At 42.0% G+C, this 16,521-nt stretch overlaps 1 protein-coding gene and 1 pseudogene across 1 annotated transcript in view; both read left to right on the forward strand.

The window, feature by feature from the left end:
• Positions 1-16,521, forward strand: part of Adgre1 (adhesion G protein-coupled receptor E1) — a 115,022-nt gene that overhangs the window by 24,104 nt on the left and 74,397 nt on the right. Inside the window, exons 6-7 of the mRNA XM_076932044.1 lie at positions 9,834-9,980; positions 11,521-11,670. Coding sequence (XP_076788159.1) covers positions 9,834-9,980; positions 11,521-11,670 — 297 coding nt within the window. The remainder of the gene's footprint in view (positions 1-9,833; positions 9,981-11,520; positions 11,671-16,521) is intronic.
• LOC117705093 (ATP synthase F(1) complex subunit alpha, mitochondrial pseudogene) lies at positions 4,933-6,747 on the forward strand (annotated as a pseudogene).

Consider the following 16,521-nt stretch of genomic DNA (forward strand, 5'->3'; position numbering starts at 1 on the left):
TGGTACTATCCACTAGGGTTACCTATCCACAAGGTCTATGGCTATTAGTTCTTATCCAGGCTGGTAAATTTCCACCAAGGCTTCCTGTTTACAATATCTTATAGCTGTCAGTGTCAGTGTTTTTCCACAGAGACCAAGGCTTTGTGTTAGCAGGCTGACTTAGGCCTATGGCTGATTTTAGGCCTTCAGTGTATAAGCAAGGCTGCCTCTGACATCTCCTCCCTTCTCCAAGTATAGAAGGACTGTGGTAATTCCAATCTTGCAAAGGTGGGGGTAGAGGTTTGACCTCCAGTAATTAAAGGGGGCCTTGTAATGGCTCTGGTCCTCCTGTCATTGTTCAGTGAGGCATGACAGCCATACCCATCCCGATAACTTTTTCCTGGAGAGGGGATACTTTTGACATCAACCCCTATGCAGTCAGATTTGTCCCTCAGGGAACCCAGAAGGATATTTTTAACTTTTATTTATATTCCCTTGTAGTGTTTAGCCTCACAGTCTAAGCAATAATTTAAATCACCAGTCAGAGGGGGTTCTGGGTGGCCCCTCTCTGTTTGGTCTAGGGGCTCTTTTAGATTGGGTGGAGATGGGTTTGGGGAACACCCTGGATAGAGTAACAACCTTTCCTTGAGTCTCGTAGCCCTCCATAGCTAACTTATGATAATGTATCTGAATAGGTTTTGCTGTCAAAATTATCTATCTGTTGTTTCACAAAGTTAGTCAGCCTATTTAAGGCCCAGGGACCAAAAGAAATGAGCAAAAATAACCCAATTATCGGTCCCAAGATGGAAGGAAGATGGTCCCAAGATGGTAGGGTTGACAATTATGAAGGAGTTGAAAACCAGCTCTCATCTTTCTCCCCCCCCATCTCTCTGTCTTTTCTCAAGGCCTTCTCTGACCTTTTTCATGTTCTCTTTAACCATCCCTGTCTTATCTATGTAAAAGCAACATTCTTCTTTAAGGGCTGTACACAGTTTAGAGCTGTACACAGTCTTTTCTATTGTAAAAGAGTAAATCAAGTCCAATAAAGTCCTTTGCAATTTTTGGAGATCATTTCAGACAGCAAACCGAGGGATTTCTTCAGATAGCGATGTCAGTCTCTAGCTGTTTGATGTCCTTGTCAATGGCCCATTGAAGATCTGAGTAGTGTAAGTCTGGAGGCCAGCATCAGGATTAGAACTTCCAATAGCAAACACCATGGGTAATTCACTTTTACCTGGAAAGGAAAAAGAAAGGAATTCTTAGGAAGATTTCTCTTTCCTGGATGTCAATTGTTATTCATCTTATGTATAATTGGGCCTGGCTTTGTGGGGTATCTATTTCATTAATCTTTTTGGCAGCCATTTAGCTGTGCCTTCTTTGGCATCAAATAAGCATATCAATTCTTGGTCCTATATGAGAACTGGGTCTGGGCCATTCCATTTAAAGGTAAGAGGGTTCTTCCATATAACTGTGGCATAGTTTTTATTGTTCTCAGCATGCCAAAGGCAATCATCAGCAGCTTTGTCATGAGCTTTTAGATTTAGAAAATTAATAATGAACAAGGCATGATGGAGAGTATTTCTGGGAGACTTCTCTGGGGGTATAGTTCCCCCTCTTTTGTTTTAAAAGCCAATTTTTCAGAGTTTTTGTAAAACCAGTGCAGAAGCACAGGTAGCTTCTTCCCTCATACTCAGAGAGTTACTAAGATATTATTTTAAAGTTTTATAATATTTGTTTTATAATATCTTGTCTTTGAGGATTACAAGGAATTCCAGTAATATGTGTAATAATAAATTGTTAACTAAACATCTCAAATGTCTGACTGTAACAGTCAGTTTTGTTTATCTTAATCTGATATGGAACACCAAGCATAAAAGATACTATAGGCCATAACTAATTATATTCTTAATTGTTTCTCTTGTTAAAATAATTGTAATTAGAAAGCCTGAAAAGGTGTCAAATCACATATACATATTTTAATTTTTTTAAATAAAAAATGAGTAACATCCACTTATCATAATTGGTTAGTTATAAGTCCCTAAGTATTAACATTATTATGAAAAGATTGAGGACATTAAAAACAAATTTTGTAATTTGATCCATATACTCTCTAAAGATGTCAAATTGTTGTCTCAGGTTATTATTATTAAACATAGAACTATAAAAATGTACTATCTTGTAATGATGTTATATAATAGATGACTTTTTAAATCTTAATAATGATCTTATAAAAAATTAAAAAATATATTCATGATTATTAAGCTCTTTTATAACGAGACTGTACTAGGCATTTTTCTGATAGACAAAAACTTTCAGAATTTTGTCAGAATTTTGTCAGTCTCTCAGATACCATCAGTTAATTGTTCCTAGACAAATAACCAGACTTTTACTCAGAGCACATTTCAGGAGGTTATAGAACAATTTGTCAAAGGTCAATGAAAAGGGAACCAACAATTTATCATAGGTGTTAGGATAGAAAATAAAATACTGTCTGGGCTTATCTACACAAATCTTCACTAATAACCCAGTTGTAGTTCTGTGGCTATCTTTTTTTGGATTTATTGGAAGGGGGAGGATTACTTTCTTGCTCTTTCTAGGGTATAGTTTCCCTTCTTGTATTGGAGCTTTTCTGCGATTATCCTTTGTAATGCTGGGTTTGTGGAAAGATATTGTGTAAATTTGGTTTTGTCATGGAATATCTTGGTTTCTCCACCTATGCTGATTGAGAGTTTTGCTGGGTATAGAAGCCTGGGCTGGCATTTGTGTTCTCTTAGGGTCTGTATGACATCTGTCCAGGATCTTCTCACTTTTAAAGTATCTGATGAGCAGTCTGGTGTAATTCTGATAGGTCTGCCTTTATATGTTACTTGATTTATTTCCCCTTACTGCATTTAATATTCTTTCTTTGTTTTGTGCGTTTGGTGTTTTGATTATTATGTGATGGGAGGTATTTCTTTTCTAGTCTAGTCTATTTGGCATTCTGTAGGCTTAATGTATGCTTATGGGCATTTCTTTTTTTAGGTTAGGAAAGTTTTCTTCTATAATTTTGTTGAAGATATTTATTGGCCCTTTAAGTAAGGAATCCTCACTCTCTTCTATACCTATTATCCTTAGGTTTGGTCTTCTCATTGTGTCCTGGATTTCCTGGATGTTTTGTGTTAAGAACTTTTTTGCATTTTGCATTTTCTTTGACAGTTGTGCCAATATTTTCTATGGCATCTTCTGCACCTGAGATTCTCTCTTTTGTCTCTTGTATTCTGTTGGTGATGCTTGAGTGTATGACTCCTGATTTCTTTCCTAGGTTTTCTATCTTGAGGGTACTTTCCTTTTGTGATTTCTTGATTGTTTTTACTTCCATTTTTATGTCCTAGATGGTTTTGTTCAATTCCTTCACCTGTTTGGTTGTGTTCTCTTGTAATTCTTTATGGATTTTTATGTTTCCTCTTTAAGGGCTGCTACCTGTTTACCTGTGTTCTCCTCAATTTCTTTTTTTTAATTTTTATTTTATATTTTATTTACATTTCAGATGCCATCCCCTTTCCCCATTTCCCCTCCCTAGAAAGCCCCTATCCCATGCCCCCTTTTCCTTTTTGCTTTTATACAATTTTTTAAGTGTTAATAAAAGGCTTTATAAGTTTGGTAATGCTCAATCAGAAGTGTAACCCAATACCCAACCTAGATATATAAACTATCTTTGACTGGTAGAGACATGTGAACATCTGCCTCCATGTCCCCCCTCTTTCTCTCTCTCATCACCTAGCTTCTCCTCTCCTTCATCTTCTCCTCTCCTTACTCCATCTCTTCCTCTTGGTACTCCTTCCCCCTTAGCTCCTCCTATATATCACCCTTCCTGTTAAAATAAAACTTTTCTCTCAAAATACAATTAGAGCATAATTATTTCTAATTGTATCAGTGAGGTACAAGATAGTCCTAATACCCAGTCCATCATTTTGTTGACTAACCAGAACCTCTGTCATCTCACCTAACTAAAACACTTATTTTTGAACCTGGCTTTTTTCTTGGCTTTAGAATGAATGTCAGCTGAAAACCATCCACTCAGATCTTTTCTCTCAAAGTAAATAGCCAGGATTGGCTATGAGGCTATAGGTCTTCAACCCCGTCAGAAATCCAGAATGACTGAGTTAACTGAAATTATAGGAAGCACTAAGCATAGCTTCTAAAACTTAGCCAATTTATAGAGACCGCTGAACACTTGGAAAGCCCCTATACTACCGAACGTTGGAGCATCAAATCTTCAGCCTTCTGGCCCAGAATCATCTGACAAACCTTAGTGCTGCAGAATTATTAAGGGCTGATTACTCTGTCTAGGCAGATATAATCAGTCAACTATTCTGCAAGTGTGTCCTTTTCTGGACAGTAATTTGTCTGTAGATGGAGAGAGGTAATTCTTGCCTAGTGGCTGTCACCGCACAACTGGAGTAACTCCAAGGATGCTCAGTTTCTTCTTAGAATCCACAACAGGAAGCTGTCAGTAGCAGACAGGTCTCTAATCAAAATGAACATTAATATATAAATATTTGTAATGTCAATTCTATGGACTTCTGACGTTTTGAAAACCAACTATCCATGTAAGGTAACCTAGACTGTTGTCTGTTAACTCCTCTCAGCTATTTCTAAAGAAACTATGGAAAACACCCTAACAATAAACTCAAAGCCCTGAATTTGCTATAGTCCCTTAACTCATAGGCTAACCGTCCCAAATCAGTTAAAAAAGTTAAAGAAGGACTGGGTCTAAGCCTTGTATTCCTAAATGTGTTATACAGGCACAATGCCCATGAGAGTATCAATATTCATCTCACTTTTATATCAATAAGAAGCTCGTACCAATGAAAACCTTAAATTTGAAATCAAAGTAAATTTTGTACCATTTAAGAAATTATAACTTCGAGCCAGTCGTCCGGAGGCTGCGGCTGCGGCTGCAGAAGAGCTCTCCAAGAAGCTGCAAGGATGCTGTCTGTGCGCATCGCCTTGGCCGTGGCCTGTGCCCTCCTTCGACGGGTGGGACTGGTCTCCAAAAATGCTTTGGGGTCATCCTTTGTTGGTGCAAGAAATCTCCATGCCTCTAACACTCGACTTCAGAAGACTGGTACTGCTGAGATGTCGTCCATTCTTGAGGAGCGGATTCTTGGAGCTGACACTTCTGTTGACCTTGAAGAGACCGGGCGAGTCTTAAGCATTGGTGATGGTATTGCCCGAGTGCATGGGCTGAGGAATGTTCAAGCAGATGAAATGGTAGAATTTTCTTCAGGCTTAAAGGGCATGTCCTTGAACTTGGAACCTGACAATGTTGGAGTTGTCCTGTTTGGGAATGACAAACTAATTAAAGAAGGAGATATTGTGAAGAGAACAGGGGCCATCGTGGATGTTCCAGTTGGCGAGGAACTATTGGGCCGTGTAGTTGATACCCTGGGAAACGCCATTGATGGAAAGGGTCCAATTGGTTCCAAGACCCGTAGACGAGTGGGCCTGAAAGCCTGGGATTATCCCCCGAATCTCTGTACGGGAACCAATGCAGACTGGCATCAAGGCTGTGGATAGCCTGGTACCCATTGGCCGTGGTCAGCGAGAGCTGATTATTGGTGACAGACAGACTGGGAAAACATCGATTGCTATTGACACAATCATCAACCAGAAACAGTTCAACGATGGGACTGACGAGAAGAAGAAGCTGTACTGCATCTATGTTGCTATTGGTCAGAAGCGGTCCACTGTGGCTCAGCTGGTGAAGAGACTGAAGGATGCAGATGCCATGAAGTACACCATTGTGGTGTCAGCCACTGCTTCTGATGCTGCCCCGCTTCAGAATTTGGCTCCTTACCCTGGCTGCTCCATGGGAGAGTATTTTAGAGATAATGGCAAGCACACTCTGATCATCTATGACGATTTATCCAAACAGGCTGTTGCTTACCGCCAGATGTCTCTGTTGCTCCGCCAACCCCCTGGTCGTGAGGTCTATCCTGGTGATGTGTTCTACCTACACTCTCGCCTGCTGGAGAGAGCAGCCAAGATGAACGATTCCTTTGGTGGTGGCTCTTTGACTGCCTTACCAGTCATTGAAACACAGGCTGGTGATGTGTCTGCTTACATTCCAACAAATGTTATCTCCATCACTGACGGACAGATCTTCTTGGAAACAGAATTGTTCTATAAAGGCATCCGCCCTGCCATTAATGTGGGTTTGTCTGTGTCCTGTGTCGGATCTGCTGCCCAAACCAGAGCCATGAAACAGGTGGCAGGTACCATGAAGCTGGAGTTGGCTCAGTACCGCGAGGTCGCTGCTTTTGCCCAATTTGGTTCTGATCTTGATGCTGCCACTCAGCAGCTTTGGAGTTGTGGTGTGCGTCTAACCGAGCTGCTAAAGCAAGGACAGTACTCTCCCATGGCTATTGAAGAGCAGGTGGCTGTTATCTACGCGGGTGTCCGGGGTTATCTCGATAAACTGGAGCCCAGTAAGATCACAAAGTTTGATAGTGCATTCTTGTCTCATGTTATCAGCCAGCACAAGACCCTCTTGGGCAATATCAGGGCTGATGGGAAAATCTCAGAACAGTCAGATGCAAAGCTGAAAGAGATTGTAACAAACTTCTTGGCTGGGTTTGAACCATAAAGCCCTGTCACTGTCACCAGACACTGCTTTGGTTTTGTCATTTATTCTGGTAAAATCAGTACCATTTGTAAAGGGTTACTCGTGTACTCCTGATGTACAGGAATCACATGAATAAAAGTTCCATATTGTGTAAAAAAAAATTATAACTTCATCTTGATATTAATTATACAGATTTCTACCAATAGGTTATGGCTATGCAATAAGTCCTAGCTAATCCTCCCTGTTCCAATGAAACCACTACTTTTCCCTAGAAAGACCCACCAATGTTAACACCTTAGTCCCCAAGCCCAGGGAATAGGGGCGCTGACTCTTCTTTAACTTCTTCAAGCTGATTAAGGGCATTGAGATATTAGAAGAGGGGTGGGGGGAAGAGTAAGTTGATAAGCCTCTGACACTGTGTCTTCACTGCATCCAGATGGAATTCCAGGACATTGGAGGTTTGGGCAGGTCTGCTCAGTATGCTTGATGAGTAGATACACCAGGGCTGTGTATTCTGCAATATACAATTCTCAGAACAAGTTTTAGTATCAAGAAAAAAAATTTTTTTCCTAGAGGGCTGACATTTTTTTTTAAGGATGTTGGTTCTAACAACTTTTCTTTTTTCCCCCTTTTTAAAATTGGTTGTAATATTTGCATTTCAAATTTTATCCCCTTATCCCATTCCCCCCCACACCCCTCAATTTCTTTGAGAGTGTTGTTTAAGACCTTCTTAAAGTCCTCTATCATCAACATTAGAAGTGATTTTAGATCTGACTCTTGCATTCCTGGTGATATGGAGAATTCAGGACTTTCTAGTGTGGAAGAACTAGGTTCTGATGATGCCAAGTAACCTGGGTTGCTGATGCTTATGTTCTTGTGCTTTCCTTTTGCCATCTGGATTTCCTTAGTGCTACCTGCTCCGTCTCTGGCTGGAGCCTGTCTTTCCTATTATTTTTGTTGTATCAGAACTGTGTGGGGTGGGTGTTGCTACTGGGTTTAGAGCTGAGGCCCAAGATATGCTCAGTTCTCAGGCCCAGACCGGAAGGAACCAGTGCTCTGGGCCAGGAGTGACTTCCTGGGTCCTAATGGGTCCCAGTTACTCCCTGTTTGGGGTGGGTGTTGCTGTCTCCTTACCTAAGATACTGCCTGGGTTAGAGCTCCTGGGAGCCTGGCTCCCTCTGTTTTTTGTGAGATTGGGTGCAGAGCTGCCTTCTGGGATCTGCTGAGTCAAATATTTTCTTTATTTATATTTCAAATGTTATCCCCTTTCCTGGTTTCCCCTCTGGAAACCCCCTATCCCATCTCCCCTTCCCCTGCTTTTAAGTTTGATTGTATTTTCCAGTATTTCTTTAAGGGATTTATTTATTTCCTCTTTAAAGGCCTCTATCATGTTCATGTGGTTAGATTTAAGGTCATTTTCTTGTGATTCAGGTGTGTTACAATAGTCAGGGCTTGCTGTAGTATAATGGTTTGGCTCTGGTAATGCCATATTGCCTTGTCTTGTGTTAATTATGTTCTTATGCTGGCCTTTACCCATCTTCTTGACCCTAGTGTTCACAGGTCTAGTAGTCCCTGATAGGAGCAGGCTTCTGGTGCTTCAGGTAGAGTTGGTTGTTCCTGGTGGCAGCAGGATTTCAGGGATATAGGCAGAGCTGGTAGTCCCTAATGGCTTCAGGCTGCTGGTTATCCCAGGTGACAGCAGGCCTCGAGGGATGCAAGTAGAACTGGTGATGTCCCTGATGGCTTTAGGTGTCTGGTATTGTTGATACAAGTGTGGATTGGAACATGGAATGCAGAATGGACAGGGAAGACCTCGTGGCTGCTGGGCTTGCTAGGAACCCTGTAGATAGAATTGGGGAATCTCAGCTGGTTGTCCCTGGCAGCAGTAGGCCTCCAGTAATTCAAGTAGAGCTGTGGCCCAGGACATGGAGTGCAGAGGGTGCAGAGTGAAGCTTGCTGCTGCTGGGTTTGCCCAGAAGGACTGGTAGTCAGGGAATTGGGGTAGGGATCTCACCTGGTGGTCACTGATAGCTGCAGACATATGAGATTGTGGTTAGAGGCATGAACAAAAGAAAGGTGTGCAGAGGGGACAGAGCAGACTTCATGGCTTCTGGACTTGCTGGACACCTAGCAGGTGGGAGGTTGGGTCTTGGGGATCTCACCTGGTTGTCCCTGGCAGTAGCAGGTTTCTAGGGATTCAGGTGGAGTCATGGTTCAGGAACTGGAATGTAGATCTCACTAGTGCTTGCCATTTTTCATATAGTTTTGTCTATATTGAGGACAGAAGCCAGGGCCTTACACCTGCTAGGCTGGTTCACTCAGATATTCCCTCTTTCTTTTTAAATGTAATTGTTCACAAATCATCCTGTCACAACCCTTCTTTTTTCCTACATTTTTTGCCTTCCTTTCATGACTTTGTTGGGGCTCCATTGTGCTTGATTTATTGATGTGCTTACATAACCATGGGTGAGAAATTATTTATTCCATCAAAGACAATTCAACACTGTCTACAACACTGAAGAAAATCTCCCTTCCTACAGTCCCTAGTAATCATATCTGCTCAGGGAGCATGGTATCTTGGGAGTAGCTACATCTATTGTAAGTTCATGTGTACCATAGATTTGTCATTCTAGAAGATGTAGTACTTTACAGCATGACTTTTCCTCCTCTGTCTCTTACATTTTTTCTGCTTCATTTTTGCCATTCCTTACATGAGCCTGGGCTTCGTTTGTGTGGAAGTGCCAATCAGTTTCAGAGAAAGAACACAGGCAATAAGGCTTCTTGAGGCTCAAGTTTGGAGCTGACACCCATCACTTGTGCATTCTATTGGCCAACACAAGTAATAGGACAAGATGAATTCAAGGAGGTAGGGAATCAGATATCATTTGTTTATGACAGTAGTGGAGAAATCATGTGGCGTATATATAATTCATACCCCAAACTGTGGTTACAGGAGGCTTGAAGAACTATGACTATTTTAAAATATTGATTATTATGTTTTTAAGCTCTTTGCAACATATCTGCTTAAATAATATTGGCCAGGATTTATTCTTATGGCTATGTAAAGCTGCAAGGGAGGATAGAAAGCATGTCTCTGTGTTGCAGGAAAAAAAGAAAACACATGTATATTGGGAAAGCCTTCATCTTGTCAGCTACCAGTTAGCACGTAGCGTGAATCTCTAGTATGTCTTCTTCACTTCTTGATACCTCACTTGACTTCTCCTGCATTTTATCCCCAACTCATCAGATGAAGATGAATGTGTGACTCAAAATGTTTGCCCAGAGCATGCAACCTGCCACAACACTCTTGGAAGCTATTATTGTATGTGCAACTCAGGATTTGAATTTAGTGGAGGAGGGCCAATGTTCCAGGGCCTGGAAGAATCCTGTGAAGGTAGGTGAAGGTTTTGTCCAGGAAATCAAAATCTATTGAAAGTATGATGATAAGAAGTTTGGGCTTAGGATGAGTTTAAAACTTTCATCTGAAGAGCTGAAGTCAAGATTTCTCCCTCTCCTCTCTCCCCTTCTTCTTCATTTCCCCTCCATCCATCCTTCCCTCCCTCTCCTGTTCTCCCTCCCTGTCTCTTACCTCTCCTTCCCTCTATGAGTGTGGGCATGTGTGCATGATGGTGCATGTGTGGAGGTCAGAGAACAACTTTTGGGAGTCAGTCCTTGCCTTCCACATTATTGAGACAGGGTCTTTCTTGTTTCTAATGCTGTGCTGCCTGCTGCCTACTTACTAAGATTATCTAACTCTTGTCCACTGTTCTGTAATAACAAATTCATTGAGGTTTTGGATTGTTGTGTAGTTAGTACCACTCCATTAAAGGGAGCATAGCTTGCCAAACCTCAACTTTTCTGCATACGTGTCTCTGCGTTTATTCACTATTTATTCCCTCACTGCCTCAGTCAGGTTTCCAGGACCTCACCATGTGGGTTACAACGCACTTCCATGAGTGTAAGTTTGAATGTGTGTATGCCATGGTTGAAGGCCAGAGTGTCAGTCCTTGCCTCTTACCTTGTTGGAGACAGGATCTCTTTGTTGTTCACTGCAGCATATATGAGGTTTCCTGGCCCATGGGAATCTGACTATTCTCCTATTCTTGCCTCTCATCTTACTTTGAGAGTGTTGGGATTGGATATGTATGGTGAAGTGTACATGGCTTCATGTCTTCAGGATCCCACAGTGTATTAGTCACTTATTTGAGCAGTGAAAAAAAGACACCATAACCAATGGCACCTTGATGAAGACAGAGTTAATTTGGTCTATGTATATAGACTGATGGGCTCATTATGGTGTGAGAACATGGCAAGGGATAGAAGGCAGGGCAAAGGTGGGAGATACGACAGCAGAAGCAGGAAGCTGAGAGACAAAGCTCATACATAAGCAACAAGCAGAGAAAGAAAACAGGAAATATGATGAAGCTATAGTCTCTCTCTCGCTCGCTCTCTCTCTCTCTCTCTCTCTCTCTCTCTCTCTCTCTCTCTCTTTTGGTTTTTCGAGACAGGGTTTCTCTGTGTCCTGGCTGTCCTGGAACTCACTCTGTAGACCAGGCTGGCCTCAAACTCAAAAATCTGCCTGTCTCTGCCTCCCAAGTGCTGGGGTTAAAGGCATGCACCACCACAACCCAGCAGCTATAGTCTCTCAAAGCTTGCTACACTCCACTCCCCAGTGACATACTTTCTCCAGCAAGTTCTCCCGCAGGTTTCTTCTGACATCTCCAAACAGCACCACCAACTGGGGACCAAGTGTCCAGATGTCTGAGTCTATGGAGGTCATTCTTATTCAAGCCACCACATTCTACTCCCTGGCCTCTACCAGATCGTGGCTATACCATAATATGAAATGCATTTAGTCACAGCTAGAGCTTTAGCTGCTAACAATTTTCTGATTCACAGGTCATTGTTTTGTCCAACTCTGATATTCTGTTTAGATGTGGATGAGTGCTCCAGGAATTCAACTCTTTGTGCTCCCACCTTCATTTGCATCAACACCCTGGGATCCTACAGCTGCTCTTGCCCAGCTGGATTCTCTTTGTCAACGTTTCAGATTCCTGGTCATCCAGCAGATGGGAATTGTACAGGTAATCTCCCCAGCCATGTAGAGGACTTGCCAATGGGTAATAAATTAATCTCAAACAAACATACTATCACAGCAACTACCATTTATCCTTGCTTACAACAGACTACCTTTTCTGTTTTATTTAGTGTCCCTAGGGGCTGTGCCTACAGCAGCTGGCATGGTTCAATAGTTGATCTCATTTGGCTGAAAACTATTGAAACAGTGACACATAGGGTTTCTCATAACATGGTTCCTGTTTTTAAAAAAGATGTGTTTCTAAAAGGAAGAATGCAGGTGTTTGAGTCTGGGCTTAGAGAACTCAGAACATCAGTAGTAGCTCATCTTGTTGGTTACAGTCAAGAACCACCCTATATTTTTAAACTCTGTGTGTGTGTGTGTGTGTGTGTGTGTGTGTATGCACACATGTGCTCATGTGTGTGCATGTGTGACTCTGTATGCCATAGTTTTGATAATTAGCTTGACATAATCTAGAATCATCTTGGAAGAGCATTTCAATGAGGAATTGCTTAGGTCAGTTTGATCTGTGGGTATGTGTTCTAGTTTCAACCCGTTGCTGTGACAAACACCATGACCAAAAACAACTTGGAGAGGAAAAGGTTCATTTGGCTTATACGTCCAGGTCACAACTGATCATTGAAGAAAGTCAGGGGAGGAGATCATATCAGAAACCTGGAGGCAGAAACCATGAAAAAATGTTTCTTGCTAGCTTGTTTTCAGGTTTGCTCACAGGCTTATGCTTAGATACATTTCTTATATAATTGAGAACTACCTGCCCAGGAGATGGTACGGCTAACAGTAGACTTTGTTCCATCAATTAAGATAATGAAAACAATTTCTCATAGACATGTCTACAGACAAATTTGATAAAGAGAATTAACGAAGGTTTTCTTTTAGGTGTTTCTGGGCTGCATCATGTTAATGCTAACTAGAATAGCATGTCTGTGGAGAATTGTCATGACTTTAGGCTGGGTCTTGGACTTCATGAAGGCAAAGAAAGTGAGCTGTGCAGTGAGCATTCATACCTTCAGTTTCCCCTGATCCTTTTGTTTATTTCTTTAAACATTTTAATAATTTTTTGTGCTTTTCACATCATGCACTCCAGTCTTAACTTGTCTCCCCATCCCTTTGTATCTACTCTCTCTTGAAATCTCCCCTCCAAAATAACAAAAACACAAACATATAGAAGAACAAAAGCAAACTAACCCTAAACAAAGCATAGAAAACGTCTTATTATGGAAGCTGTAGTATATCACAGTCGGTCCCACAGTCTATCCCTCTGTCTACATATCTTCACTTGCAAATGTTAATTGTAATGTGTTATTGGTTTGGCTTCAGCTCCCTAGTTTCTGTGACACCATCGATGTTGGATCTTCACTGGGATTCTTCTCAGTTATACTGTGGTTGCCTTGTGTCATGGAGATCCTGCAGTTTTGGCTCAGTAGGACTGAGCCAAATGTCCATGTCCAATGGTTCACAGATGATATAGATTTTGGGGTAGGCCAACTTAAATCCCCAGATCTGGGCCTGGGTGGTACCTGAGCTTGTCATCCTACCAGCTCTCACTTATCCACACTACCAGGGTGAATTCTCTAAGCACTGTTCCAGCTATGCCACCATGTCTCCATAGGCAGGAGGCAGACTCAGCTCTTCTGCTCTCAAGCTCTAACTCATGCCTCCAGAGTCAGCGACACTGTGTTACTTGGGCAAGGTTCCAGTTCACTCTCCTATTGCTGCAACCCATGAGGAGCTGGGCCAGTTCTCCTGCTCTTACAACCCTGGGGTTGGCTCATCCATGCCTTCACCATTAGGGTCAGCTCCACTATGTTGCTCAGGTGAGACACAGGGCCGAGGTTTCCCAAGTGCTACAGGTGGTGAGAGGCAGGGATAACTCTCACATTCTCATAATATTGAGCCAGCTCTTCTGACAAGTGGTGCATGGTGGTGGGGGACATGGCATCATCACTGAACCCTCTGTTCTTCTCTCTCACACCCAACTCACCTATGCCCTCTTCACCAAGGCCAGGTACACTGTGCTTCCCAGGCAAAGTGCAGGGCCCAAAGCTGGAGAGGGGCAGGCCCAGCTCTACTGCTCTCATGACCTTGTGGCCAGCTGTCCTGACATACGTGGAGAGGGTCAAGGAGGAGGGACATCGTCTCCCTACCTGTGCCACCTTATGGCAGAGAAATGGTAGGCCCAGCACTCTTTATTTTTTAATTTATTTTTATTGGATATTATATTTACATTTCAGATTTTATCCCCTAATCACCCTTCACCCACCACCCAGGAACCTCCTATCCCATCCCCCTCCTAATGCTTCTATGAGCATGTGCCACCACTTACCCCGCACTCCAACCTCCCTACCCTCGAATTCCCCCCCAACTCGGTGATTATCCTTCATGGGACCAAGAATCTCCTCTTCCACCTATGCCCGGCAAGGCCATCCTCCCCTTCATGTACAGATGGAGTCATGGGTCCCTCCCTATGTGCTCCCAGGCTGGTGGTTTAGACCTTGGGGAGCTCTGGTTGGTTGGTACTGTTGCTCTCCTTATGGGGCCACAAACCCTTTTGGCTCCTTCAGTCTTCTCTCTAACTTCTCCATTGGGAAACCCTTGATCAGATCAGTGGTTATCTGTGAGCATCGACCTCTGAATGTGTCAGCCTCTGGCAGACCTCTAAGGAGACAGCTATATCAGGCTCTTGTCAGCATGCACTTCCTGACATCCACATAAGTGTCTACCTTTGGTGACTGTACCTGGGATGGATACCCAGGTGGAATGGTATTCAGATGGCTCCTCCTTCAGTTTCTGTCCCACACTTTGTTTCCATATTTGCTCCCTTGAGTATTTTTGTTACTCCTTCTAAGGAGGACCGAGGCATCCACACTTGGTCTTCCTTCGTCATGAGCTTCATGTGGTCTGTGTGTTGAGTCTTGGCTATTCCAAGCTTTTGGGCTAACATCCGCTTATCAGTGAGTAAATACCATATGTGTTCTTTTGTGATTGGGTTACTTCACTCAGGATGATAATTTCTACTTCCATCCATTTACCTAAGAATTTCTCAAATTCATTATTTTTAATAGCTGAGTAATGCTCCATTGTGTAAATGTACTGCATTTTTTGGATTCATTCCTCTGTTAAAGGACATCTGGGTTCTTTCCAGCTTCTGGCTATTATAAATAAGGTTGCTATGAACATAGTCGAGCATATGTCTTTGTTATATGTTGGAGCATCTTCTGGTATATTCCCAGGAGTGGTATAGCTGGATCCTCAGGTAATGGCATGTCAAAATTTTCTAAGGAACTGCCAGACTGATTTCCAGCGTGGTTGTACCAGCTTGCAATCCCACCAACAATGGAGGAGTGTTCCTCTTTCTCCACATCCTTGCCAGCATCTACTATCACCTGGGTTTTGATCTTAGCCATTCTGACTGGTGTGAGGTGATATCTCAGGGTTGTTTTGATTTGCATTTCCCCGATGACTAAGGATGTTGAGCATTTCTTAAGGTGCTTCTCGGCCATTTGAGTTTCCTCAGTTGAGAATTCTTTGTTTAGCTCTGTACTCCATTTTTAATAGGGTTATTTGGTTGTCTGGAGTATAATTTCTTGAGTTCTTTGTGTATATTGGATATTAGCCCTCTATCGGATGTAGGATTGGTAAAGATTGTTTCCCAATCTGTTGGTTGCTGTTTTGTTTTATTGACAATGTCCTTTGCTTTACAGAAGCTTTTCAGTTTATGAGGTCCCATTTGCCAATTTTTGATCTTAGAGCATAAGCCATTGGTGTTCTGTTCAGGAACTTTCCCCTGTGCCTAAGTATTCGAGGGTCTTCCCCAACTTCTCTTCTATTAGTTTCTGTGTATCTGGTTTTATGTGAAGGTCCTTTATCCACTTGGACTTGAGCTTTGTACAATGAGATAAGAATTGATTGATTTGCATCCTTCTACATGCTGACCTCCAGTTGAACCAGCACCACTTGTTGAAAATGCTGTCCTTTTTCCACTGGATGGTTTTAGCTCCTTTGTCAAAATCAAGTGATCATAGGTGTGTGGGTTCATATCTGGATCTTCAATTCTATGCCATTGATCTTCCTGCCTGTCTCTGTACCAATACCATGCAGTTTTTATCACTATTGCTTTGTAGTACAGTTTGAGGTCAGGGACTGTGATTCCCCCAGAAGTTCTTTTATTGTTGAGAATAGTTCTCAGTATCCTGGGTTTTTTGTTATTCCAAATGAATTTACAAATTGCTCTTTTTATCTCTATGAAGAATTGATTTGGAATTTTGATGGGGATTGCATTGAATCTGTAGATTCCTTTTGGCAAGATGGACATTTTTACTATATTAATCCTGCCAATCCATGAGCATGAGAAATCTTTCCATCTTCTGAGATCTTCTTCGATTTCTTTCTTCAGAGACTTGAAGTTCTTGTCATACAAATCTTTCACTTGCTTGGTTAGAGTCACTCCAAGGTATTTTATATTATCTGTGACTATTGTGAAGGGTGTCATTTCCCTAATTTCTTTCTCAGCCTGTTTATCCTTTGAATAGAAGAAGGCTACTAATTTGTTTGAGTTGATTTAATATTCAGCCACTTTACTGAAGTTGTTTATCAGATTTAAGAGTTCTCTGGTGGAAGTTTTAGGTTCACTTAAGTATACTATCATATCATCTGCAAATAGTGAAATGTTGACTTCTTCCTTTCCTATTTGTATCTCTTTGACTTCCTTTTGTTGTCTAATTGCTCTAGCTAGGACTTCCAGTACTATATTGAATAGGTAGGGTGAGAGTGGGCAGCCTTGTCTAGTCCCTGATCTTAGTGGGATTACTTCAAGTTTCTCTCCATTTAGTTTGAT

This window comes from Arvicanthis niloticus, chromosome 3 (assembly GCF_011762505.2).
Source record: "Arvicanthis niloticus isolate mArvNil1 chromosome 3, mArvNil1.pat.X, whole genome shotgun sequence".
Lineage (NCBI taxonomy): Eukaryota > Metazoa > Chordata > Mammalia > Rodentia > Muridae > Arvicanthis > Arvicanthis niloticus.